Source organism: Heteronotia binoei, chromosome 4, assembly GCF_032191835.1.
Source record: "Heteronotia binoei isolate CCM8104 ecotype False Entrance Well chromosome 4, APGP_CSIRO_Hbin_v1, whole genome shotgun sequence".
In the NCBI taxonomy this organism is placed as follows: domain Eukaryota; kingdom Metazoa; phylum Chordata; class Lepidosauria; order Squamata; family Gekkonidae; genus Heteronotia; species Heteronotia binoei.
The window spans coordinates 117741919-117769606 of record NC_083226.1 but is presented as its reverse complement, the minus strand read 5'-3'; the positions used below and the strand labels follow the sequence as shown (position 1 = coordinate 117769606).

The window sequence follows — 27688 nt, the reverse complement described above, 5'->3', positions numbered from 1 at the left end:
CTTGTACAAGAATCCTGTGGAATAAAGCATTTTCTCTTGACACTAAATTAGAGCTGGCAATGACTGTGGAGGTTTCTGTCAGGAGGCAATATTGATCGACAACGGCACAGGGGCTGTCTTGCACTGGTGCTGAAAATCCTGGATGTAATTAAATTTTCGGGGGTTTAATTCAATATTTATTTCATTTATTGACTAATGTATTTATTTATTTATTTTATTTAAATTTACCTAGCTAATTATAACAATTAATTAATTAAAACGTTTATTGGCCACCTTTCTGCCTTGCAAAACTCAAGGTGGCTTACAGTATAAATAAAACAATGGTCATAAAACACATAAAAGATGACAGTAGAGGACAGATCTTGATTAGTTACATAGTGTAGCAAGACTGTTTCATCATGCATGCAAAATAATTTCACATTGCTTCAACTAAACTGAATGTTTAAGAATCACAGGAATAAGCCTATCTTGTTAGCCACCTGATCCACCACAACTGGACCAGAAGAGGTACACTTAGTTGGTGGTATTATGAGTTGCCTACTGAAATACCCTAGTATGGAGCAAGAGGTGTGAGAAAGGGTATAAACCATTTCAGCATGCAGTTGTGGTAAGCCTTCCAGCCACAGAGACAAGATTTGTTGAAAAATCCTCCCCTCTCCAATTTAGGGTTACCAGTCTCTAGGTGGGGGGCTGGAAATCTTCTGGAATCACAACTGATCTCCTGACTATATAAATCACTTGTTTATTATGTTTTAATTTAAAGCAGTTATCCCACTTCTTCTGGAGAAATGGTTACTTTGGAAGGTAGACTGCATGTCAATATGCCTTACCAAAATCTCTCCCTACCCTTAAACTACACTCTGCCTGGTTCCATCCTCAAATCTCCAGGAATTTTCGAACCCAAAGTTGGCAAGTGGCAACCCTACTCCTATTCATATTGCTCCATTTTGAGGATATCTTGCTTCAGGCACAGGTTCCTTGTTAGCCACAGACTGTGCCTGGAAAAGCACCACTAGCATACTGCCTAAGAATGTTCAGATCGTGACAGAAGTAAGAAGCGAGGGAGACACTGAAGCAATGCCTCAAAAGCTTCAACAGCAGGGTTGCCAACATCCAGTGTGGGGCCTGTTATTACAACTTAATAATAGAGATCAGTTTCCCTGGAGAGAATGGCTGCTTTGGAGGGTGGACTTTATGGCATTGTACCTTGCTGAATTGTTCAGATCTCGCTTCTTACTTCTGTCATGAACTCACTAGCTGGGTTTAAAGAAGCCACTATTTCTCAGCCCTCCTCCCTCTGCAATATGGGGACAATCATACTGGCCTATTTTACAGGGCTGTTGTAGGGATTACAGAAAGATCATTTACATGAAACACTTCGAATGCTGAAAGTGCTATATATGTGCTAAGTATTGTTATTAAAAATCAAAATATTGCTTGGTTTTCTTACCCCCAACTCTGGAATTGTATGCCACTCCAACTCCACATTTTAAGTTGTTGGCTTGCATGGCAATCTCTCCTGCACACCGTGTTCCATGTCTGCAACAAAATCACCAGCCCCATACAGATCATCTACAAATGTTACCGTTTAATGATAAATATTCACTTGAACATATTCAGTGTTGATGGACCCTATAGGGATCAGCTTGTTATTCTTGCGTAGCACAAACTGGTGTTGTCATTAAACTCAAAATTTCTCAACAGAATGATAAAAACACATCTTTAGAGCAAAACATGCAATTTACTTAATGCACAGATTTTAAGTGACCATGTAAGCAGGTGACAGAGTTGAAATGAATAACATCCTGCTTGTTACTGTAAAATTTCTTTTGCAGAATAAAATATTTTCTGTGATATTTGCTATGATACTTGCCCTTCAGTTCACAAATGATGGATCCCTTATGAAAAAGCTGCCTTCATCTGCAATGGAACCACTGAATGCTGGTTGCTAGTCTGAATTCCATTTACATATTAATAAAGAATAGCTGTGTATGCAGAGATGGTAGATTTTAAAGATAATGCCATTTGAATCCGAGGATAATGGTCTCTTGTTGCCAATAACCACGGCAGCTAAGCAAAGTGATTTTTTTTTTCAAAAGCCTGGAAACATTTATCCTTTGGCAATATCCACTCTGATGATATTATTTCAGTTATAACAGCATCCACATAGTGCATTAAATATCATTTTGCCTGATAGGTGCTGGTGAACCATAGCATAAGCTCCTTATTGTGTCATTACCAACAGCGGCATTCTAATTGGCTCAGAACAGCTACTTGTTCTGGAATACACATTTGAAATGAGCTAATCCTCTTCACCTTCTCAAGCTAACACAAAAGGCGTCATCTACAAGATAACCATCATCATTTTCAATATGATTGGATAGACTGTAGACTGGACAGTTTGCAGAGAACATAGGGTGTCACTTTTCAAGAAGCAGGTTGAAGATATTGTTACCATTTTGGACCCATAGAATGAACCTCCTAAGGTATACATAACAGCCTTTAAGTATTTGAATGGTCACGCTCATCTTTTATGAGAACTATAACTTTCTTTATGGGCTAAGAATCTCTACAGAAAAATTCGCACAAGTATCATTTCAAAATTCCCTCAAATTACTTTGGGCATGATAACTGCAATGGTATAAAACTGATGTGAGTTTGTAACAGGACAGGCAAGGGGCCCTGATAGTGAACAGTGCACCGTGGGAATATTTCCTAGTAGTAAATTGCCCCCTTCTCCATCCCTAAAGTGATGAAAGAATGTTGGGAGTGGGATAAAAGGCCTGACAGATCCATGAGGGAAAGATGAACCTCAGCAAGAGAATGGAGCACTGCAGAGGACTCACAGGGAGTTTGATCAAGAAGACTGCCTTGGGCCAATTAACAGTGACCACATGTTCTAGACAGCAATATCTGCATTGGAGGTTATTGAGTCTGACATTGGTGTAATCCAGGGGTCCTCAAACTTTTTAAATAGGGGGCCAGTTCACTGTCCCTCAGACTGTTGGAGGGCCGGACTGCCGTTACTGTACAAGGCCGCGGGCCGTCAGTTCTCCGTCTTCTGCATCTCTCTCCCTTCCCCACACCACACACCCCGGCCTGGGAACTCACCTCACCTCGGTATCACCTCACACTCTGTCTCCGCCGCCTCAGCCCAGTGCCGGAAGTGTGCATTGCTAACGCGAGTTTAGGTCGAACGTCACTTCCGGTCTGATTTTGCCATAACCCGGCGGGCCGCATAAACGTCCTCAGCGGGCCGCATCTGGCCCGCGGGCCGTAGTTTGAGGACCCCTGGTGTAATCTGTGCTGAACATCATGTTGTATTGTTTCCCAGAAAAGGATATCCAAATGTGACAGAAAATAGGTTCAAGTTACTTGCCATAGCAGCAATAACCTAATGGAAAGGTGGTCCTGCACTTCTGGATGGGGGCTATGGATATTTCTCCTGTTACCCAGTAATAAGGTAAGCTTCTCCCTTCAGCTGGAGTGGGAAGGGTTGGTGCCTGCTGCTGGGGCTGTGTTGCCATACAGGGCAAAAGGGTCACAATGTTTATAGTTTTAGGTGGGTAGCTATGTTGGTCTGAAGCAGCAGGACAGTTTATGACCAACACAATTTTATTCAAGGTATAAGTTTTTGTGTGGAAGCACACTTCTTCAGATGCAGTGAAAATACTTATATAGTGTATATAGTTTCTAGTGTAGCTATGACCACGGAGTGATATTGTTCATTGGACAAACTAAAAATCATAGAGTTTGAAGGAACTGAAAGGTCATCAACCCATGATCTCTGACTAACTTAGGATAATATACCTATTGACCCATATAGATCAACACACCAAACTAGACCCAAATGTATCACAAGCAGAGAACAGGTGCTCTGCCTGGCCTGCTTGGAGCTTAATAGCTCCATATGACTCAGACAAGAATGGCAAGCCGTATGCTTGTGAGACTATGTGAAATCTAGGCAGCTCATCAGATCTGTTGTGCAGCTGGATATGTGTATGAGCTTCTTGGCAAGAACAAACTATTATGATAAGATACATGCACCATGCATAAATGACAGTGAATGCATGTACATTCTGCATGTGTGTGCATGTCTATTTATAAGAAAGAGCCATCATGTGTTCTCTGTATAAATGAAGCTACGGATCAGTACCTGGATAAATGTGCAGATTCAATCACACAGTGGGCTGTACATTTATGGAATGTAACATGATATTTACTCAACATACTTCTAAAGAAAAACAAAGTGCACACTGTACACTATAACTTGTGAACAGAACTACAGTTGGTTCCAGTTGCCCCTGGCTGTCAATACAACTTAACAGCAGCCATGCTGAGACCAAGAGAGTAGCCGTCTCAACATTCTGTGGCACTGAATTCTACAAGTTAATTATTTATTAAGAAGTTCTTGCTTTTTTCTATCCGACTCTACTTCTTATCACTTCCACTGGGTGCTCCCAATTTCTAGTACAGGGGTTCCCAACATGCCCTCCATGGATATAAGGCAGCTTCTTGTGTTCATATGTATAATCCCACACAGCCACTGGAGGACTGGCACCCAGTTTTTTTATTCACTATATATTCCACACACCCAGAGGTTTCACCTCCTTTGACAGCCATTTTTAAGCTTGCCCGCCCCCAGGTCCCAGTGGAGGCTCCCCCAGTTTAGCAGGCTCCTCCCCACTGATAGTCAGCTGACCAGTGGGGGAAGCCCCACATCAACAGCCACAATGTGCCTTTAAATCTCGGCAAGTTTAAAAGAACCTTGAAAACTGCTTGAGTTTTGGACTCTGTGTGTGCCTTTAGACCTCAGCAGGATGAAAGCTGCATAGATGAGGCAAGCAAGCAGAGCCATGTGGTACTTCTCAGTCAGTATGTGAACCATGTAAGAAAGCAAGAGAAGTGGGGTTGCCAAGTCCAGTTCAAGAAATATCTGGAGACTTTGGGGGTGGAACCAGGAGACATTGGGGGTGGAGCCAGGAACAAGGGTGTGACAAGCATAATTGAACTCCAAGGGAATTCTGGCTATCACATTTAAAGGGACAGCACACCTTTTAAACTGTCTTCCTTCCATAGGAAATAATGGATAGGGGCACCTTTTTTTGTTTCTTTGTCAGGACCTGAACACATTTATCCAGTCAAAATGAAAGTAGCTGAAGTTGCCATTACTACATAACTGCAAAACATCTAAATGTGGCTTTTGTGTGGCTTTGTGAATGATATTTGTATTTTAGTTCAGCACAGCATCACATGAACAGCTCAGCATAAAACCAGTTGCAATGAAAATCCTCTGAGACCATAGCCTGGCATGTTAGACAGGGGAAGTGAATGAATTACACAATAATACATGAGGAAAGGATGGTAAGGTCCACAAGAACCACATTTTGTAGCTGAAAAACTCATGAGTCATTTTTTTTTTTTTTTTGCTATTGCTGAGGCCCACTCAATTAAAGACCTAGTGAATATTCCCAAATATAATCTTAAGGAATGATCTTTAAATCAAAATTTCCAGAAATACTGAACAAAAATTATTGATGAGACTGATAGTAAGTAGTTACTCACTTGTTTTCATTTGTTGGATCATATCTGGGAAATGGATCATGATCATTGTCATTGAAATCATAACTTGCCTCAGGATCCTGAATTTAAAATAAAACAAAAGAGTGGATTGAATGACTACCCTGAAGTCTTTTTTTTTATATAGAAAAAGGCCAGCAGGAACTTGTTTGCATATTAGGTCACACTCCCTGATGTAGCCATTGTTTTGCAGAGGAATTTTTGTAGGAAAAAATCCAGCAAGAACTCAGTTGCATATTAAGCCACACCCCTTGACACCCCTTGCATTCCTGTGCATTCCTGCTAAAATAATTTTTTTAAAAACCCTGAATTGCCATAGGTGCCCCCAAAATATTTGTTAGAATTTTTAGACATATTTGTAGATCAGGGATATCATTTTCTTTATGATAATGGAATGGTGACATTTAAATTACTGCACAGACTTCAGGGTGGCATTCATGGAATTCATTTGTAGCCTCACAGCTACTGAACGAGGCAAATTACACTGACATATATTGACCTGAAGGAGCAGGTTCCCCCATCCTAGATCCAAGTATTGATCCAATCCTAACTACTTGTTTGTTCCTTAGATATTAAACTTACATAATTATTATAAATGTCTGTGTGATTCCACTCCAACCCATCATCGAGCACAGTTATGACAACCCCTTTGCCCGTGAGTCCCTTTTGCCACACAGGAAGGACATGAAGATCCAGTTTTGGCAAAGATGGAGACATTCTTGTGTCTTGCTAGGAAAAAATAAAATTTAATAAAAAATGTACATATTCATACCGCAGTTATCAAGAAAATCAAGTTATTTCACATATTTGATGAATTAAGTACTGCGAATTTCTTTATCATGTGCCTAGCTAGAAACTCAACACAAATTTTACTGCGCTACCCATGGAGTTCTCTTTTGACCATTCTCTGCTGCAGAAAATAGGAGTTTGCAATCTATGTGGCTGTGCCAAACTTTATAGGGATCCTGTCAGTTCATTGCTTTGGCTACATTAATTGGCATTTTCTTATGATGCTATTGTGCCATCAAATAAAATTTAGGGATGGGTCTACTACTGTTACTGCCCAGCAATGCAAACCATGATACTATACATATAGAAGGCAGATACAATTTCAGAATATTTGTATGCAAGATTTGGGGCATCTGTCTTCTCACAAGACCTAATTATTTCTGAAAATGTTAAGACGAGCATGGCATGAAACTTATTCTGAAATCAGGAACAGCTAAAGTGTTGAGGATGAACAAAGTAAGATGTGAAGACCTTGATTTAGCCAGTCAGCCTGCAGAGTTTTACCTTCCTTCAGTTTCCAAAGACAATCAGTATTCTATTTTTGAAATGGTGACTCTTTCAGTGATGTTCAGAGTGTCTAGTGGGACACAATTAATAGCTGTAGGAATAAACCAGTGAGCTGGTTGTGATAGACTAATATTGAATCATAGTTTGTTATTAGCTTTCATTATTGTTCTTTCAGAGCCAATCACTTGAAATATAGACTATCTTAACTTCCAAAGGAGTTGAGACATTATCTCTGTTAATACAAACCATGTATCTCAAACCATCCAGTAGTCCGTGTCCAAAGAACGACAGGTGAAATTGTATGGAATACAATGTGGGGAGTTACAATGAGTGTGAAGCAAATAAGTGAAACTTAAGACACGCCCCCCCCCCTTGCAGACTGAAAGTCTCTTTTTTTTTCAACAAGGGGCTCTTTGGATACAAGCCATGATCCTATACTTGTTTAAGTAAGTGCTAAGGCTCACTCTCAAGTGGATGTGCATATAATTGCAGCCTTAGTGTCTTGATTCTGATACTAGTGGGGTACAAATTGAAAAAATTAAATTAAATTAAACTGCCCTGAGCCCGCTTGCAAGATATGGCAGGATATAAATTGAAATTAAATTAAATTAAATCATGGTTATATGATTTTGAAATTAAATTAAATTAAATCATGGTTGTATGATTTTGGATACTTGGTAAACTTTTCTTATTTTGCAAGCGTTGCTAGTCAGTTTGACAGAAGAAAAAAATCCTAACATTTGTGGAACCCTTCCCATCTCAAAATGTAAAAACACTTTACAAAAACACTTGCATATTGCATCCTTCACTTTATAACCCAATAACAGATGTCTAAAGAGAAGAAGATGATCCGTCTGGAGATGTATACTGTGCATGAAGTGTTTGTGTTTCTGGGATTAATCTTATTGGGCCCATTTTAGTTCCTTCATTGGTATGAAGAGGGCAAGATGGAGGGGCCTTGGCCAGGATACACAGCTAATTTAAGTACCCATGCCTTGTCCTACATAAGTATTGGTGTTATTATTTATTTGCTTCATTTATATCCCATCTCACTCCTCAGGGGCCCCCCAGTGAGGTTTACATCATTCTCTACTCCTCCATTTTATCATCACAACAAGTTAGGCTGCAAGTGTGACACTGGCACAAGGTCACCCAGCAAGCTTTCATGACAGAACCAGGAATCAAACCTGGCTTTCCCAGAGCCTAGTCTGACACTCTCAACACTATATACTGGTCTGGGTCTAAAGTACTGTAAATGGGGTAAAGATTATGGAAGAGGCCTTCTCCATCTCCCCCACTGCAGCTAAGTCACCTTAAAGGGGGGGGGGGTTAAATGGGTCTCAAAAGTATGTGTGGGAGGGAATGGAAAAGAAATGGGTATCTGCAATGAGAGAAAAATTGTTAAATTATCCCCTTCACCATCAAATGAAGTGCTGTTCTATTGGTTTAAGTGCTGTTATGCTGATAGAACAGCACCTTGGATTCAACCTGGTGCTATTAGTTTGCATTTATTGTTTTTAACAAATGTTGTAAACCACTCTGGATATATTTTATTGAGGGTGCAGAATATAAATATTTTAATAAACAAACAAATTAAAAAACCTAGGTGGTTGCAGTGCCCTCATATTTCTACATATGTATACAACATTTGAACATCAACATCTACATCAACATCATTTGTTTATTTATACAACATCATCATAGCAGCTTTCCTCAAGATATTTAATTTGGTGCCTGAATTGTATAACTGAAAACTCTTACCAGATACCATTGTTTATTCCACATTGGATCATTAAAACGATTTTCAGCAGAATTGCCCAATATTGAACGTTTACTTCGTTTCTTTTCATACTGTTGTTCCACCCAAGATACCTGGAATACGTTCACCACATATAATGTTTTCACCACAGACATGTTTTCTGTTTAGTACACAGCACTACATTTCATTTGACACATCCTCCTAGAAGCCAAAAGTAGCATTTTTAGCTTCACAGTGTTTCTGTTAGATAGCCTTGGCTGGGCAATAGTGAATTGTCCTAGGCTGCTCTTGTGGACTCTGTCACAGGTTTTAATGGATACACACACAATACATTATGCTTGTATTCAGAAATTCTCCATTTTGTTCCCCATTCTAAGTGGAATTCACTCATATACATAAAACACTATTGGCTATGTGAACCAGAAAACAATTATAGCAATGACTATCACACACACTTATGTCATACCAGTAGTGGTTGTTATTCACAGTCCATATGTTCCTCCAAATGGCACCACAAGAAAACTGTTACTATTAGGTAATAACTAATAATAGAAAATTGCCCTAATGACAGTGAGATAACCCACAGATTAATTTAGCATGTCTGTTTATATATGCAACTGAAACATTCAATTTATTGGGGGACAGGATTATTTATATTACTAGTTTTCCCCTCTCAGTGTGACTTGACATTCAGGATTTATTTAAAAAAATTGGATGCTACTGCTAAAACTTCTCTGTATGATAAAACCTCTGAACCAGTAGTTATGAGCAACAACCAATACAGAAGGGGCAGGCAGTGTAAGAGGAAGGCATTCTACTCATGCATTCTACTCATGCACTTTCCCTTACAGCCTGTTGAAAGTGAAGGGGGGGAAATCCCAGAGAGATGTCCCACCACACATTTCTGGACTGACCCAGAATATTGAAAACAAATTCTGGGAACAAACTGAGTCCCAACCCACCACATTCTGATAAAGAGATTTACTTTGTTACATCAGCTTATCATATGGAAATACTAAATGATGGGGAAGATTCCCATGCCAGTGATCATGCCTCTAAGAACACTGGTTGCTGGAGTGAAAGTGGGAAACATTGCTATATTTTATATCCCCATCACAGAGAGACATTATGCTATGCCATGGATAATGCAACGCACACACAATTTTATTGTGACTTTATGCCTATTGAGATTCAAGGCTGCATGAGTATCCATTATCAGAACATGTCTTACGTTTTTTGTGTGGCAGAAATTTGCTTTGTTGTCTTGTCTACAAGCTCAGCAAGCCAAATTCCTGCAGTAAGTTGTTGAGGTCACTTATCAAGACCTTCTAGCAAATCATAGGTCTTCCTGTTCAGTAACACCTTAGTTATAGGCTACAGCTTTTAGCACTATGGTCATGCATTGCATTATTATTATAAAAAATATTCCATTATTATTACAAAAACACTTTATTTTTTTAAAAAACCAGTGAATCTCATTTGCATGCTATGGGTATCTAATACTACCATCTTAAGAAAAGAGTGCAACTCTACTTAGGACAGCACTGGTTAAGTCGAATTCCCATTCCATTTTGTACTCCAAAAAATAAGAGGCTTCCCTTTTCACACTTAAAATTGTAATTTAATCAATTTGAAGTAAATTGTCCTTCATCTAATGTAGACTTTCAGAGTAGAGTGCCTTGTACAATTGCATAGTACTGTAGAAGTGCTCTGTGTTTCTGTACCTCCTAATTTTGAAATTATAGTTCATTCTTTCAAGAACTAATTTGAATCACCAATGGCATAGAAATGTAAGTGGAAAACTATCTTTGAAATGTCACCTGCTACATTTGAAAGTGCTCATTTTTTCAAATAGATATGCAACCATGACTGAACTTTTGTGATTAGTTATATAACGGAAAAAAATGTTCTAAGGGAATTTCAATAGATGAAAGTCTTCTTATTCCAGAAGCATAAGGGTTAGAGTTAAACCATATCTGACTGATATAAAACTCTGGAATCAGATTTTGAAGGTCAGGGGGAGATAGGGATTGTTTTATATTTTGGGTTTTATATCCAGGAATCATCACAAGCCAAGACATTAACTAAAGGCCTAGAGAAGCATGCAAAAAACTGATATCACACCAGAATCCCATATGGCCACACCACTTCATATTCCATATAAAGGTGAATAATTTGCTTTAAAGTCAAACAAGAAATATTCTGACTTTGAAAATTAATATTAGAAAACTGACTTTGGGAAAGAGTAAATTCAGCACTTACACGATGATCATCTGCGAGTCTTTTAGTAATATGAGTAGCACTTCTTCGGGACCTTCTAGCATGGCTCTTATGTCTAAATAAGTAATGATTTTCAAGTGATCCTATCTGCAAGACACAAGAATACTTCTGGAAGATTTTCCAGTATGAACACAAAACAACAACTAGCAATCAGAAATGCTGTACATAGAAGGAAAATTGATTTTGCCAAAAAACACAGCTGCAAGACTTAAGGAAATCAAAATTCTGATAATTTTTTTCAGATATTTGATGTTAGTGATTAAAACAGAAATTCCAAACACACATTTTCAAATGCAGTAACTAGCTGGAAATATGGATGACACAGAGGATGTAATCTAGTTTTAATTCATTATTTGCTGTATATATCATACTGGCTTTTAAACATTGTTTTTCCAATCCTGCAATCTGCCTTAAGTATCAGTGAGAAAGGCGGAGTATAAATGAAGTAAATAATATGTATTGGTAGCAACTATACCACGTTTGCACTAATGGAATTGAGCCTTAGGGAATCACAACCTACTTTATTCTCCATGCAATATTACCACACTATACTGTCATCTATATACTATATATGGCCAGTGCCACTAATGCCTATTTACTGCATTATTAGATTAATAGCTAATTATATAGTTCTATGTATTGTTCAGGACAGTTTCAAAATTGTAACTGGGGTTCATTTCCAATTTCACATCTTTCATCTGGTGCATGATTCCAGGATTAAACCCCTCTTCTATATTTGCAGTGAGGGCTTTCTGGGTTATCTTACTTCCACAAGACAGAAAAAGTTTTAAAAATTCAGTTTTTAATATGTAGGTAAGTGCCATCAAGTTGTAAGTGACTTACGGTGACCTCAGCAAGGAGCTTTTAAAGCAAGTGAAAAGCAAAAGTGGTTTGTCATTGCTTTCTACTGCAGAGCCTGCCTTGGTGCTATATCCTTCCAAGTACTGACACTACTTAGCTACCAAGGTCTGATGAAATCAAGCTATACCATGCTACCTTCACACTTCTCTGCTCTTAATAGTACTCTACAGACCAATGGATTGTTTCCCATATTTCTGTCACTGTTTCCTTTAGCTGAAGTTTGTCAGACTTGGGCTGTTGAGATTTGAATGGAGATGTATGCTATTCACACACACAGTACACTGACAATTTGGAGAAGCAGATGACACAGTGAACAGGAATACAAAGAGAAGGAAAGCGATTTTGCTCTTTAACCCCCCCCCCCAAAAAAAAGACTCATTCTTTGTATGAACCCTAAGATTTATTGTATAATGTGCAGCTAATTTCTACTGTGTGTATTCAATTCATTAAAATGTTACCTTTAAGTGTCCAAACTTTCATTGGCTTCCAGTTTATATGTTAATTTATGCAGATCAACAGCTGGATGTCCATTTGGACACATTAATTACTACTTTTAAAATGCCCTGGTATTGTTAGTGCTTAGGTACTAGAATGCCTCTCTGTCTTGCAGCTGCAACCTCTGACCTGGAAGACCTCCCTTCTAATTCCAGAAATGTGTGTGTGTGTGGGGGGGGAAGTATTCTGCCTTTCTTCAAAGGCATTTTGTTCTTATTACTACATCACAATGCCCAGGGTGTTGGGGAAGTGCTCTGGCTTTGAAAACAAGGTCCTCATGTTGAGCTGTAATGATCACTGATCCAATGAAGTCCTCTGTGCTGGGTGGCAGTATTGCAGAACATGTGAATTCATTGATTTGACACTTTTAAAAAATAACAAACTCACTTGAGAGATGTGTATATCTACTATGGTGTGCAAGTGGCTTTTCCACACATAGAGCATCTTGGGCAAGACAGAAGGTCTAAACTGTCAGTTGCCAAAGCTCACTACACTGCATAGACAATAGGGCCATAGGTGGAAAACAAAGTCTGAGGGATGGCAGTTGATTATTTGTCACCTGAACATGTCTTGCTTCTCTTTATTAATTTCTACCCTACATAATCTGATAAATCTGCATCTGATCACCTTAGCTGTTGCCAGCACAATATTGCCATTATCCATTGCTATGTTGTTATAACATTCCAAGGTCAGGTCTGTTGCTACCCTAGTGACACAGGGCACAGGAGTGAGTAAGATCCTACGTACTTATTTGCTAGCACACCAGTTCATTGTATCTGTCCATTAGTAATTATCAGGAAAAATGTTACATTTGTTTTCAGCACAGACAACACAGCTTGCCCAACAGCAGCTAATGAGGGTAATAAAAGAAGGGTTAGACTTTGATCTCCACCTTTTCCATTCTCAGCATTAGCACCTGTCTTTGAACTGTGAACATATTTAGATGCTTCTTTAGAAAACAAACCAGAGGAGTTTGGTTTCAACAAGGTGAAAGTCAACAGCTGACATATAGCATACATTTAGCAGGAATTACAAGATAACAGAAGCAGCAGTGATGCTATTATATAAATGAAGTTACTCATCCCTGACAACATAGACGTCACGGCATGCCAAACCCGCCCTCCCACCACCAAAAAAAGAGGGTGTAAAAGAGCATATGGAGAGAATCTCCCTGCTAAGGAACAGTATGGAGTTTTTGGAGAGGTGTGATTTCTGTCTTCAAATTTGAGTTGGTATGGATGAGTCATGTTGTCTTTCACATAGCACCTTCCCAAATCTAGGGAGGCAGAAATATTAGAGGACTTGGGCAGGAAAATGAATGCATTTCTCTTAACCAGAAGGATTTGATTAAAGGACAAATTAATAATTGGCTCTAAATAGATTCTGAAGTTCATGACTTCCTGGAAGCTAGCTGTGAATTCTTCCTCCTAATCCCAGATGTCTCTGGTTAGTATGCATAAGAGAGAAGGCACCAAACCATGTCCAGTCAAAGAGATATTCAGCATAAGATCTGGATGGAGGCATTAAATGTTCAGCAGTACTACTCCAAGAGCTGCAGGGGTTAAGGCAAACCAAAGTTGAATTGCCTGCAGGGTTTCTTAGTAAGCATCTCTCTGTTCCCCACACTGTAATTCCCAGCATCTGCTAATTCCACTCCACTGCACTTGGTATTGCCGCTGAGAAAGCAAATGATACCAGTACCCACTGGAGTGTGTAGCCCTCTAGCTATCGCCACCAAGCCATTCCTAGCTTCTTGTACTGCAATGTTCCAGGAGTGGAAAACAAACAAATAATTCTTTGAAAGGAAGACCTAGAAAGAGAGGATATTCATACTCACAGAAATTTCCTCAGAGACTGTGTTGGCTAAGGGATAACTTGCCACTCTGAGCTAGGAACTCCCGCTATTTTTTTTAAAAGCATGATGATGAATCAAGGCCACTTAAAATGGAATATAGAAAAAGGAAATTTGTCTGTGTAGATCTGTCTGACTTACAGGGCTGTCTACACAACAGCCACCAACTGTAGCCAATTGTCAATTCCATCTAGTCATTAATTGCACAGGGAATTATCAAACCAGGGATTCCCACCCTGTTCGACTTTGAAAAGTGGATGAAATAAACTTAGCTGGTTGGGGCAAGGGGAGGGGTGAGCCTTACCTGCCCCAGAAGCTCATACTCCAGTTCATCCGCAATGGCCTTGGCCGCCTCTGGACCTCCTGGGATCTCTGCTGCCCATTCATTGACAAATTGCCTCTCTGCCTTGGCCAGAATAGCTACACTCCAGGCACAGAGCAGAGCCACAGCAACGCATCGCTCTGCCCACCTTCTCTCTTCCATGACACCCGAAGAACGGAAAGAGAGAAGCAGGAAGAAATTTTAAAATCAATCTCTTTAGAAATCAATGCCGGTGAAATCAGGGGTTAAAAAGAAATGACTCCTCTTGTTGCTACATGAGCCGGCGAAGGAAAAGGAAAAAAACAGAACAAAACAAGCAGTTCCCAAGAAAGTGGCTTTGCTGCGCTCGCAGATCGTCTCTCTAGCTGTGGCTCATGCTTGAACACAGCCCAGACCCGCCACAGCCAAAATGGAAATGAGTGTTTACACGTCAAAACGACGAAAGCGATTCCTGACGTCAGAGCTCCGGGACTGTGAGCTAGATGGTCGTTCCCAAGGGAGAGGAGGAGCAGGAGGCGTTTGCTAATACTGGCGGTGAGCTGGAAGACTCACATTTGAAAAAGAAGAGCGGAGGGGGGAAATTCCCCCACGCCTGCAAGGAGCTGTCCATGGTGGAAATCCTGCTTGCCGGCCGACCGCCACAGGCCGCCCAGCTCTGCCTCCGCTACAGATAAACCAAACAGTTTCTTTAAAATGACGGTCGCTCTCAAACCCATCGAGATTTAGATCAACAACATTTGGCCAAAAGCAAAAATTTTACTCTGGCTTTCCTTATTCGGTGCCTTCGGTCCGTCTCCTTCTGAAGCTTTTTGACTCTATCAAAGTCATCGATAAAGATTGATCAATCATTGCTACAGACTGGCAGAAAAAATAACAACAGAATTAGCTGATGGGCTTGTAAACAGGTTCATCCGAGAGGGAAGGAAGCAGCTTTCTTAAGTAACCTTCTCCCCTTTGGGTTGCAGTCCTCCTGATCAAATTGATGGGATCGTGCCCGTGCTTGAAATGGAAGGGGCAGTTTGTCCAGTCAGTGTGAATCTCAATGTGAACGACCAGCAGGGTGTAATGGCACAGTGCCTCGAGCTTGTACTGCGGAGATGCAGGCATTTATTGCAAAGATTGTTCCCAGGGCCAGGAGACAGAGAGAAAGCGGGGGCAGGGTGGGGTGGGAGATGAAGAGAAATAAGGGAGTGTAGCCAAGCTTGACTAGTGTTCTTAGGGAGGGTGGAAGAACAACACATATACATACACAGCTGTAGTTCACTATCCTCCAACATCTGACTTGAGAAATATTTTTAATCACATTTTTTTTCTGGGCTGGAAATTTCTTCTAAAGTCTTTGGCTGTACTGAGAGAGGCGAAAGGGAAGAAGGGACTTTGTATACCAGGAGCCTTTAATTTAAAGTCAACAGTTCTTGCCTTAGTCCAGTCTTAACTTCATTCAAGCCTCAGATCAAGTTTTATTTTGGTAAGACAACCATATTCTCAGCTGCCCTTTAACTGTTTCTCAAGCCAAACTCCACATCAACTAACACTGTTGTGGCATCTTAAGCATTCAAGGCTTGCAAGTTAATAGTACAATTTCAATAGCTACGTGTCCTCTTGACATCTAGGTCTTTCCTATGTGCCAAATGGACTTCACAAAGATTTCTCCCATCAGTGTTGTGCCACTTGATGGTAGGAGATCCAAAGATGTCCACATGTGTATAGATGGGAAAATCTACACCCATTTGGGCAGAGGAAAAGGTCAGGAGCAGTTCTTGTAGTGTTTAGGTTGAGGATCAATGTTTCCCCAGTAGTCCCCTTAAAGTGTCATTCTAGCCAGAGTTATACTCTTCTATGCGCATTAACTTCAGCCTCACATCTTCTAACATTTCCTTCTTTGTTCCCCAACTACTAACTATCCTGAGTAAACTTCCATGTGTTTTCCTTTTCTCTCATATACTTTGGCTTTACTTTCGATCAGCATTTGTTCTCCTCTGAATCCCTCCTTCCCTTCCAATCACCTTCTTCTCTCCTGAAAACTCCATTTCCTTGCCTTCATTATTTTTATTTGCACAGTTTATTCCATTCCATTTCCAAGGAAGGTTCTTCCAGCTCTGCCTAGATTTTTTTTTTCCATTTTTTAGGAGTCAGTCTACCTTAGACACTAGAGTCATATTTCTCAAACCAAGTTCTTATGAAATCCCATTGTATTTTTGCATAGTATTTATTTGTTCTATTCTTGCTATAAATTATACTGGACAATTTTAGATATAAATACAGCAAATACAGATCTTTTTGAGCGTTCTCTAATTATGTTTTGTGGTTAAATTGGAAGGGGTATCAGACCTTTTTCATGTTTCTGGCCTAGGAATACAATACCTTAATGGCAAATAGAACCTGTTCATATTGATAATTTACATATTTGCTGTTAAGGTAGCTAAAAGGTTAAAAGGTAGGTTTTCTTCCTTTGAGTGCACACCTTTGGGCATATAGGAATGCTAATCTGCATTTATGGTTGTTAGAATGTAATAATAATAATAATACTTTTTTATTTATATCCCGCCCTCCCCGCACAAGCAGGCTCAGGGCGGCTCACAACATATAAATGCAATACAATAAAATCATACATAGCAATAAAATCATCATAAATCAGTTTACAGATTATATTAAAATTAACATTATGGTGCTATAACAGGTCTTTCATAAGTTCAGTGGCAAAAAACATATCCAGCGGCACTATCTTAACTCGGTACAGGTGAAGGCTATTTTGAAGAGGTAGGTCTTACAGGCCCTGCAGAATTGGTCTAAACATCGCAGGGCCCGTACCTCCTCCGGGAGTTGATTCCACAGCAGTGGAGCCGCAATGGAGAAGGCCCGATCCTGGGTGGTCTTCAATCTGGCCTCCCTTGGCCCAGGGATATTCAGCTGGTTCTTTCCAGCTGACCTCAGCGCTCTCTGGGGCTCATATGGGGAGAGACGGTCCCTCAGGTAGGCAAGCCCTCGTCCATATAGGGCTTTAAAGGTAATGACCAGCACCTTGTAACGGACTCGGTACACCACTGGCAGCCAGTGCAGTCTGTGCAGCCCTGGCTGCATGTGCTCCCATCTTGGGAGCCCCAACAGCAGCCTAGCTGCCGCGTTCTGCACCAGCTGCAACCGCCGAGTTCAGCACAAGGGCAGCCCCATGTAGAGGACATTGCAGTAATCCAGTTTCGAGGTGACCATAGCATGGATCACCATTGCCAGGTCCCAGCGCTCCAGGAAGGGGGTCAGCTGCTTTGCCCGCTGGAGATGAAAAAACACGGACTTGGCAGTGGCCACTATCTGTGCCTCCATTGATAATGAAGGCTCCAGAAGAACCCCCAAGCTCTTGACCCTGTGGGCCGTTTTCAGCGGCACACCATCAAGAGCTGGCAAGGGGATTTCCCTTCCTGGGGCACCACGACCCAAGCAAAGGACCTCCGTCTTCGTTGGATTCAACTTCAGCCCACTCAGCCTGAGCCAGCCTGCCATGGTCTGCAATGCTGGGTCCAGGTTTTCTGGAACGCAGTCAGGTCGGCCGTCCATTAATAGATAGAACTGGGTGTCATCTGCATATTGATGGCACCCAAGCCCAAACCTCCGAGCAATCTGGGCAAGGGGACTCATGTAGATGTTAAACAACATCGGAGAGAGAACTGCCCCTTGTGGCACGCCACACACTAGTGGGTGCCTCCAGGACAGCTCTCCCCCAATTGCCACCCTTTGTCCCCGACCATCAAGGAAGGAGGAGAGCCACTGTAAGGCCGACCCCCTAATTCCTGCGTTGGCGAGCCGGCAGGCCAGTAACCGATGGTCGACCGTGTCAAACACAGCCGACGGATCTAACAGCATCAGCACCGCCACGCCGCCTCGATCCAGATGCCGCTGGAGGTCATCCACCAAGGCAACCAGCACTGTCTCCGTCCCATGGCCGGGATGAAAGCCGGACTGGTGGGGGGTCTAAGGCGGAAGTGTCATCCAAAAAACTCTGTAACTGTAGTGCCACTGCCCTCTCAATAACTTTACCTAAAAATGGTAAGTTCGAAACCGGTCGGTAATTCGCCAATTTGGCCGGGTCTGCTGTACTTTTTTTCAGGAGGGGGTGGACCACAGCCTCTTTCAATGATGTTGGAAATTGCCCTTCCAAGAGGGATCTATTTATGATATCCCGTACAGGATATCTAAGTTCCTTCTGGCAAGATTTAGTTAGCCAGGAGGGGCATGGGTCAAGATCGCAAGTTGTAGGGCACACAGTAGAGAGAATTCCATCGACTTCCCCTAGGCTAAGTGTGTCGAAGTGGTCCAAGGTAAGATCAGAGGACAGGCACGGAGCCTCGGGTTCTTGTACTGCATCTAATGTGGCAGGAAGGTCCTGGCGGAGTGACGAGATTTTATCTGCAAAAAATTTCTCAAAAGCCTCACAGCCTATTTCCAATTCTCTCGTGTTTGGTCTGCCTTGAGGCAGAGTGGGCAAATTCTCAACTATCTTAAATTATTGTGCGAATTTGCAGATGCAATACTAGCCACAAAGTAGTCTTTCTTTGCAGCTTTGACTGCCATCTCATAAGACTTCATAAACATTCTGTAGGATGTTCTCGTCACTTCATCACGAGTATGCCGCCACCACCTCTCTAGTCGTCTGAGTCCCTGTTTCAGCTGGCGTAACTCCGAGGTGTACCACGGAGCCAGCCTATTACGGGAGCGCAGAGGATGCCGGGGAGCAATTTCGTTGATGGCCTTGGATAGCCTGTCATGCCAGGCCTCTACCAGGTCATCAAGGGAATCGCTAGGGGGCCAGGGGTCCCGCAGAGCCATTTGGAACCGCTCAGGGTCCATCAGACTCCGCGGGCGAGTCAAAATAGGCTCACCGCCCATACAGGGTCAGGGCGGTGCACCCACACGAGCCTTGAGGGCTAGGTGATCCGACCATGGTACCGCTTCTACAGCGATATCGTCCACCAGAATCCTGGACGCAAAGATCAGGTCTAACGTGTGGCTGGCCTGATGCGTGGGAGTGGTAACAAATTGGGAGAGTCCCAGTGTTGCCATGGAAGACACTAGGTCCAGCGCCTGATTTGAGGCCATGTCATAAGCCTTGGGAACTCCAATGCCCACCCCGCCACGGCCCCCATCAGGGCTGGTAAGGTGCTGGCCGGTGCGTTAGGCAGACAGTACACCAGCCAAATTGCCAATCCCTCCCCCACATCCCATGCCAGACCGGCACATTCCAGACCATCGATCGTTGGGGCCAGGAGAGCCCTGAAGGAGTAATCCTCCCGTATGAATAGCGCCACCCCTCCCCCCCGCCCGTTTGTCCATGATTAGTGAAAGACCGAGTAGCCCGGGGGCGCCATTTGGGAGAGAGCCACCGTCTCTCCATCACGCACCCAGGTCTCGGTCACGCAAGCCAGATCCATATCCTGTTCAAGCAGGAATTCCCTGAGGATTGAGGTCTTATTATTTATAGACCTGGCATTACATAACACCAATGACGGAGACGGGCTTTCCCTCTTTGCCCCACTACCTGCCACCATCGGGATGGGACGCAGGCCGGAAGAGGGCTGAGCACTGTTTTGTCTCCGCCTCCTTCCCATATAACTCCGTCTGCTCCCACCGTCATACCTTCCCCTCCCCATGAGCACTGGGATCCCCAGGCCAGACATCCACACTTGTACCCGGTCCTTCACTAATACCATGTATGTGGAGGTGGTAGTTATTTAGTGCCAATTAATCTTGTTAAAGGATCAGCAGAAGTGAGGCAGTAACATTTCACTGTGTGGTTATGAATTAAATATTGCAGAATGAACAAGTATGGAAAAGACAAGTTCTATGGACCTGCTGAGGGAAAGGCCACTTACAGGAAATGGTGTATTCAAATGAAGTTAGGAGGACACATTGCATACCTGAAGTATTAATCTAACTTCAAACTCAATTTTAATGTAAAAATGAATCTAAATGAGTAAATGGGAAATGATCTTTTACACAGCAATGAAATTTTATACATAGCATATACAGGATATAAGAACATTCTCACAATAGGCTGGTAATATAGGATGAAGGTAGGTATACGTGCAGCCATAGTGAGGAATGTGCAGGAAAGGTGTGAATAAGATGGCAAAAGCTCTTTCACGAGTCATTGCAGGGTTTTATCTTCTAATATTAATGAGACTGTGTCCTTTCCATCTGTCAGCATTTCTAGGATGGATAGCAAACAGGCATTCTGCCAGGAATTGTCTTATTAGATAATATATTTTGATTTATTTCACACAAATTCATTTTTATATATACATGCAAAGACTCCACTTCCTCTTTCCTTTTCTTCTGTAATGAATCACAGCTAAATACCCACTGTGTTAGTAGATTCCTGGTGTCACTACTCAGGAGGAACATATGGCCACAGTTATTCTTTAAAACAATTTAATTATAGCCTATACTAAAACAAAACATGGATATGTATTTTTTATGACTAATGGCAAGCTTTGCAGCATGATATATTTGTATGTCATTGTTTGGTCTGAATAGGAGTGCTCTTAGAGACAGTGAAGAGCTCAGAGAACAAAACATTTTCCCCAGAGCTAACAATGCAATGCTGAAATCGTATAAATGCACAACCATCATATGACACATGTTATATAATGCCACTTGGAAGGAGCTGGTTAAAGTCTTATGAGGAAAGGCTGAAGGAACTGGGTATGTTTAGCCTGGAGAGGAGATTAATGAGAAGTGATATCACCATCTTCAAGTACTTGAATGGCTGTCATATAGAGGATGCTGTGGAGTCATGTTGCCCTAGAAGGTTGGACCAGAACCAATAGGTTGAAATTAAATCAAAAGAGTTTTTAAGGCAGATCATGAGAAGGAGAGCAGGAAGGGTTGCATCAGTGCTTAGTTCTTGTTGCCCTTTCTTACATGCCCAGGGAAATGCCAATTGCTACTTTGGGATCAGTCAGCAATTTTTTTCCAGACCAGTTTTTCAAGGGATCCTGGAGGTTTTTGCCATCTTTTGGGCATGGAGCAAGGGTCATTAGGAATGTATGTTTGTGTGGGAGGTATTTGTGAAGTTCCTGCATTTTGTGAAGGGTTAGACTAGATGACCATGGAAGTCCCATCCAACTCTATGATTAGGAAGAACTTCCTGATAGAGTGGGCTTCCTTGGGAGGTGGTGGGCTCTCCTTCTTCGGAGGTTTTTAAACAGAGGTTAGATGGCCATCTGACAGCAATGATGATTCTGTGAACTTCAGCAGATAATGAGAAGAAAGGCAGGAAGGGTTGCATCAGTGCTTAGTTCTTGTGCCCCCTTCTTACATGCCCAGGGAATTACTGTTTACCACTTTGGGGTCAGGCAGCAAATTTTCTCCAGACCAGGAATCCTGGAAGTTTTTTGCCGACTTCTGGGCATGGAGCAGGTGTCACTGGATGTGTGTGTGGGGAGGTATTTGTGAATTTCCTGCATTGGACAGGGGGCTGGATTAAAGAACCCTGGAGGTCCCTTTCAATGCTATGATTCTATGAAAGAAACACTAAACAGATATGCAGAAAGTTTAAAGTGCTAGACTTGATCCTTAAATCTTTCCAGTGTCTTGAGTATCTTAAAACACCTCCTCTTGAATTACATATGTAAGGAATTTGGCAGGATATAGTTTCCTCTGCCTCTATTAATTTTAGCCCTCAGCAGGGGAGCAGACGTTGGTCAGTCATGCAGCCTACACTAAGAAATAAGGCTCAGTGAAGGCATGACCAATCCTGTCCCCATCATGATCTGTTCCTTCTAGTTTTCTGTCCAGGCATAATGTCATATTTGTTGATGGTTTCTGTAGCCAGTGATGCTTGGGCCATCTGGTTTATTCTGCCTGTTCAATAGTATAGAGAGTGTGACTTAAGCATACTACTGCTTAAATTCTTGCTTTCATTGTTGATGTGAGTAGTCTGAAAATCCTATAGAATTTTTTTTAAAGCTTGTATTTATATTTTAGTATCTACAATAGAAATAGCCTATTCATCATAGTTTAATGAAACATTACAATGAAGATAGTCATTAAAAAGAAACAATTAATCTTGAGCTAGTATTACGTAATTAAATAAATGCCTTATATATTTGATGTATAAAATATTCTTCTTTTTCTTTTTCTGCTGTCAGCTATGACTTAATGTAAAAACAATAACCCACAGAGGTGCATCAGGTCAAGATGAGCATAGTGCTTAAAATTCAGTAAATATTGTTCCTGCTGTGTTGATTCTGAGTGATAGAATTGTTTATGCTGTGAAATAACCAGTAGTATTATGCCTATACATGTTCTACCACAGAGGTATTAATGTTTATGAGACAGGAAACCTGACCACAAAAAGCAGACCATAAATAACATAAATTAAATGTAAAAATATGGGGCAGGACATTACATTATTTTAAAAGAGTATGAAGCATGTGCTTAAACCTTCATTTAAATAGAATGGGACTTAAACAAACTTAAGCAGGATTATGCCTGTTGTGTCTTTCATTGGGAGTTCTACTGACATCTTGTGTGGTCAGGGAGTGTGCTGGTTTGCCACAAGCTGGCTTAGGGAATGCCTCCAGTATGGGAAGTGACACACAGAAATAGCATAAAAGATCTGCTGAAAAAGCATGGATAACTTCTTCACAAACATGAAATGAATACTGAGAATCTGGACACTGAAATTGGGGGGAAATTGACTGGAATAATACAAGTGACCATCCTGGACCATGCAGCAATCATCCCTTCGCTTTCTCTGACCCACTGCGTGGGGTGGGATTATCCCTTGGGAACATTTCCAAATAAGGAATGGAAGGGAGGTATTCAGGCAATGTGCTAGAAAGCAGTCTTAGTTACCACATCAAGATGGGGTTTGTGGAAGGAAACTGAAACCAAAATGTCAGTCCAAAGATAGAACTTTTCATTGGGAAATGTTAATGTAGACATAGTTTCTAAATGGCTGGAATGCTAATGGATCATGAGTCTTACATGCACCATTAATAGCTTAAGGGATCCTGGTTAATAATTTGATTGTTCAATACCGGGAAAAACTTGTCTTCTTTGTGGAAATATTAGACAGGACCTTACTTCTGCTAGTCCAGGGTTCTTTGAGATGCAAATAGCCAGAACTATTGTTTCTTGGCCTCATGTGACTAGTGGGCAGAAGCTGGTCCCATGTCCTCAAGATGAAATGGTAAAAAGGAAAAGACCAACAAAAATGGAGGTTTGATGGCAACATGGCAGCAAGCTGGACTTCAGTTTTCTCTGAGAGGCAGGGATGTAAGCAAAGGGACAGTCCCAGTTAATCCTTTCTTGTTGCTTTGGATATATACAAGACATGTATACAAGATCTTAAAGTTGACACCTAACAAGGCTACTAGAGGGACAGTTTGGTTTAGAAAGGAATGACAAAGTAAGAATCAGTTAGTATATTTCACAAGTTTCCTGGTTTATTTTATTGCATACCCAGATTCAGACAATCTCCTATCATGTATTGTATCAGTTATGAATAATTTTGCTGATGGGAGATGGAATAAACCCTCAACAGTCTTTCCAGAACACAGAAAGGGATAACAAACTCACAGCTCCACATTGGTTGAGAATGAATGAAATATATGTGACACCTTTCATAGTCACCCATATTGACCTTGAATGGCTTCTATTATCCTTTTCCTTACACATCAATCAGAGCTAATCTTTAGGTTTCTGTCAAGGCAGAACAACATATCCATGAGTGCAAAAATTTCCATTCATTAAGGCATACTTTCCCATCTCTCCTCCTGTGGCAGACCAAAATGCTCCCTTCAGGTGCATGTTGGGCTGCTGTGGGAAAGGTGAGGTGAAAAAGTCACACTTTGAGGATGAAAATGCTTGCACATACAGAAACATTGTTTTGGACCCAAACCAAAATGATTATATCCTTCATTTGACTGTGAATATTCCCATTTTAAAAAATAATTATTACTTCACTTTCTATCTATTCACTGCCTGAAGAGAAGCCCTCATGCACTCACTGGCCATAGTATGGATTATCTCCTGAGCCATCTTCTCACTCACATCCTCTTCCAATTTATGATCTGCCACTTGTTCACTCTTGTTCATGGCTCTCCTCACCATTCTCTGGAACTGGAAAGGATGGTGCTAATATTATCATTCTTTGCTTTATGCCATGGCTTGCAAAGTAGAGATCTGCCTTAAGAAATGTGGATGACGTTATAATGAGTGGTTAAATCTTAATTTGTAGTGGTGTCAGAATTGTATCAACTAGGCTGTTTTCCATATGGAATACCAATTACTAGCAGGAGGTAGGGCTTTTTTTTTAGACATGGTTCAGCATTTGACTTTAATTTGCTAAATCCAACCAAGGAATACAGTAGATGAAAAACAGTTGCCTGTGGCTTACTTACTTTAATTATTTAAATACCTAATAGCACCATCCTGACTAGATTTAATTTGGTTGTAGACTCAGTAACTCATTGAAAAGTCTGATCCTTTCACTCAGTGCTGTCTCCTTTTTGCTGCTGGTACTCACAAATAATTGCAAGCTAATATAAAACAGCTCATACATGTAAGCAATCACAAAGAATATAGGAAACACCTGTTTTTACCTCAATTACTGCCTACAAACTAATAGTGTGTGTTTATTTTGAGACATTACATTTGTTTGTGTAACAGCGCATGACAGATTTTCAGTTTTACTGCAGGCAAACAATGGAAATGGCTAACAGTATCCGAACAGATGAAACACAAACATGTCCCCTCAGCCATCCTGGCAATGAATAGGGTTATAATGACACCACACATTACCTCCTCTGTCCACTGTGAACCAGCAGGAAGCAGCTGGTGTACAATCTTAATCTTTCCATTCTTAGCAACCTATCTACCTTTGTTTACTTACACTCTTAGGTTACTTCAAGCAAAAGACAGAGAATGTGCACAAACAGGGATATGTGAACAACATGAGAAATAAGGAAGTATGACCATCATTATTGTAAAGAAAAAACTCAAAGGCACATATACAGAAGTTATTTTTCTTGCCATTTTGCATTTAAATACCTGTCAATTGGGTGTGCATACAAGATGGTTCCTTAGAATGGGCAGACCTGTGTATGAACTTGAGTTTATTGTCATTCATAGTGGGGTTGCCTGGGACTATTCAAATAAGTCAGCAGCTCCTGCAAGTAACAGACCTGTTGGCCTCCAGAAACCCCCCCCCCCTATGTTTACATAGATATTCCAAAGAAATAGCTCTGTTCTTTCAATCTTATGGCCATTGAAACATGACAGTTGACAGAGCATAAGCCTTCAGGCCAGGCACCTATCCCTTTTAGGATATTCATTCTTCAGCAGAGATGGAGCCTGGGATAGTTCCTAAGCTAGAGAGGAACATAAAGACTCAGAACAAAAATCTTCTAGGCCAAATAATACATTTTTAAAAAATGTGATCTGTCCAGGGTACTGAAGGGCTTCTTTCTCACGCTTCTTTTGAGGTCATTCCTTTTTTCTGACCTAGTTCAGCCCACTCTTCTCACTGATGAACTTGGATGCTCAGATTCAGCCAGAACTTGAAACTGAGGAGCCAGGCCTGGGGCTTTATAGGTGAACTACTTTGACTCCTGATTAGCAAGTGGAGCATTTGCTCAGTCGAGTCAACAAGTACTGAGTGTGCTGCCTCTAGGATTTTGATATTTCCATGGAAGTTGAATAAGTTGGATCCCATAAAAGAAAATGGCTTTTGGGATCTGGTGCAACCAGACCTGCTTAAGAACATGAACACTTAACCCAAAATAAGATAGAAACACACATCAAACATGTTTTAAAATTCAAAACTTTGTGGTGAGTCAGTTTTTACAGTGCCCAAACAGCTGTAGCCATCATTCCATATAAATTAAAATTTAGAAGCCCTTTAATGTAATGTAAAATTTAGAAGCCCTTATTGCTCCAGTTCCTGAAACAAAACAAATTAATAATCCTTTTCAGCCTAAAAACACCTACAAGCCAGTTCATTGCCCCTCTCATCTTTGAAAAGAGCTATTATGGTCAGTGTATTTTGTAGGCTGTTTTCTATCCACTAATTCTTCTGTCTTTTGTTCAGAATGTTTGCTGTCTGTGGCATGTTTGAACAGGACTGTTTACAGTTCTATTTAGCTAAATTAAAGAATGAGTCTTGATTTAAGTTCCAATAAACAATTGTGCTTAAATGTTCATTGTTTAAATAGACTAATGCATACATTTAAGACAGGCTGAATTATAAAAATAGAACATCTCCCAAACAGATTTTTCTTTCTGTAAATATCAGAAAATTAGCTCATCTCTGTCTTATGAACTTCATAATATCATACCTAAATCTTGCATTATTTCCCACACACTGAAAGCCAATTCAGACTTTCAGGAAATAGCACAGTCTTGATAAGTTTGTATCTCTTTGGAATGCAACTGCATTTTAATGTTCCATTCAGGTAAAAACTCCATATACATGTAAAACCTATGCATCAAAAAGAAATAATCTATTCTACCCTTTCCTCTGATATGTTAATTTTCTGCATGAATGGGCTCAAGAAACATGCAATTTTCTATCTGTATTCTGCTGCAGCCCCACAGGGACCAAAGTGCATGAATGTTTTCGAAATGAATGAGGCAATAATTATTGTTATTTCATATAGCTGGAAAGAGGTAAAAGCAGACGAACCTATGACTTGAATGGTAACCTCATCCCTCCTCTAATTAATATTTTCTATACTTCAGAGTAAGCCAGGACAGCAGAAACATCCAAAACGTTTCCTGATCATTCAGGCAACTGAGCCAAATCACGCAGTACAGGAGAAGACAACAATTCCAACTTACTTGTTGGTCTGGCCTGAAGGAAATTCTTTCTGAAGCAAAACAGTGAAAGCACCATGTAAATTTGACTGCCAAATCCCAAAATGTACAAAATAGTGGTGTATTAGTGAGATAATACAGATACAAAATGCATTCTCAAAATGTCACAGATTTTCAACAAAGAAGTAATAGTCAGAACTAGTCTCTAATTTATTTGTGACTATGAATTATTTGTGACTATTATTTAGTTGTTGTGACTATAATTTATTGGTTGAAAATCTGTGACAATATATTTTGTATTACTGTTATCTCATTAATACACCATTATTTTGTACATTTGGGATTTAACAGTCACATTTGAACGGTGCTTTCATTGTTTTGCTTTTGGCTTGTATTTTTAGCAGTGTCCCTTTAATTGTATTCTCAC

The 27688-nt window shown here is 40.8% G+C and overlaps 1 protein-coding gene across 1 annotated transcript in view; it reads right to left on the bottom strand.

Moving 5' to 3' along the window:
• Positions 1–14646, bottom strand: part of PCSK1 (proprotein convertase subtilisin/kexin type 1) — a 33558-nt gene extending 18912 nt beyond the window's left edge. The window contains exons 1-6 of the mRNA XM_060235654.1: positions 14428–14646; positions 10898–11002; positions 8638–8748; positions 6163–6309; positions 5566–5642; positions 1451–1539 (exon numbers count right to left, since the gene is read on the bottom strand). Coding sequence (XP_060091637.1) covers positions 1451–1539; positions 5566–5642; positions 6163–6309; positions 8638–8748; positions 10898–11002; positions 14428–14607 — 709 coding nt within the window. The 5' untranslated portion in view covers positions 14608–14646. The remainder of the gene's footprint in view (positions 1–1450; positions 1540–5565; positions 5643–6162; positions 6310–8637; positions 8749–10897; positions 11003–14427) is intronic.
• Positions 14647–27688: the final 13042 nt, after the last annotated feature.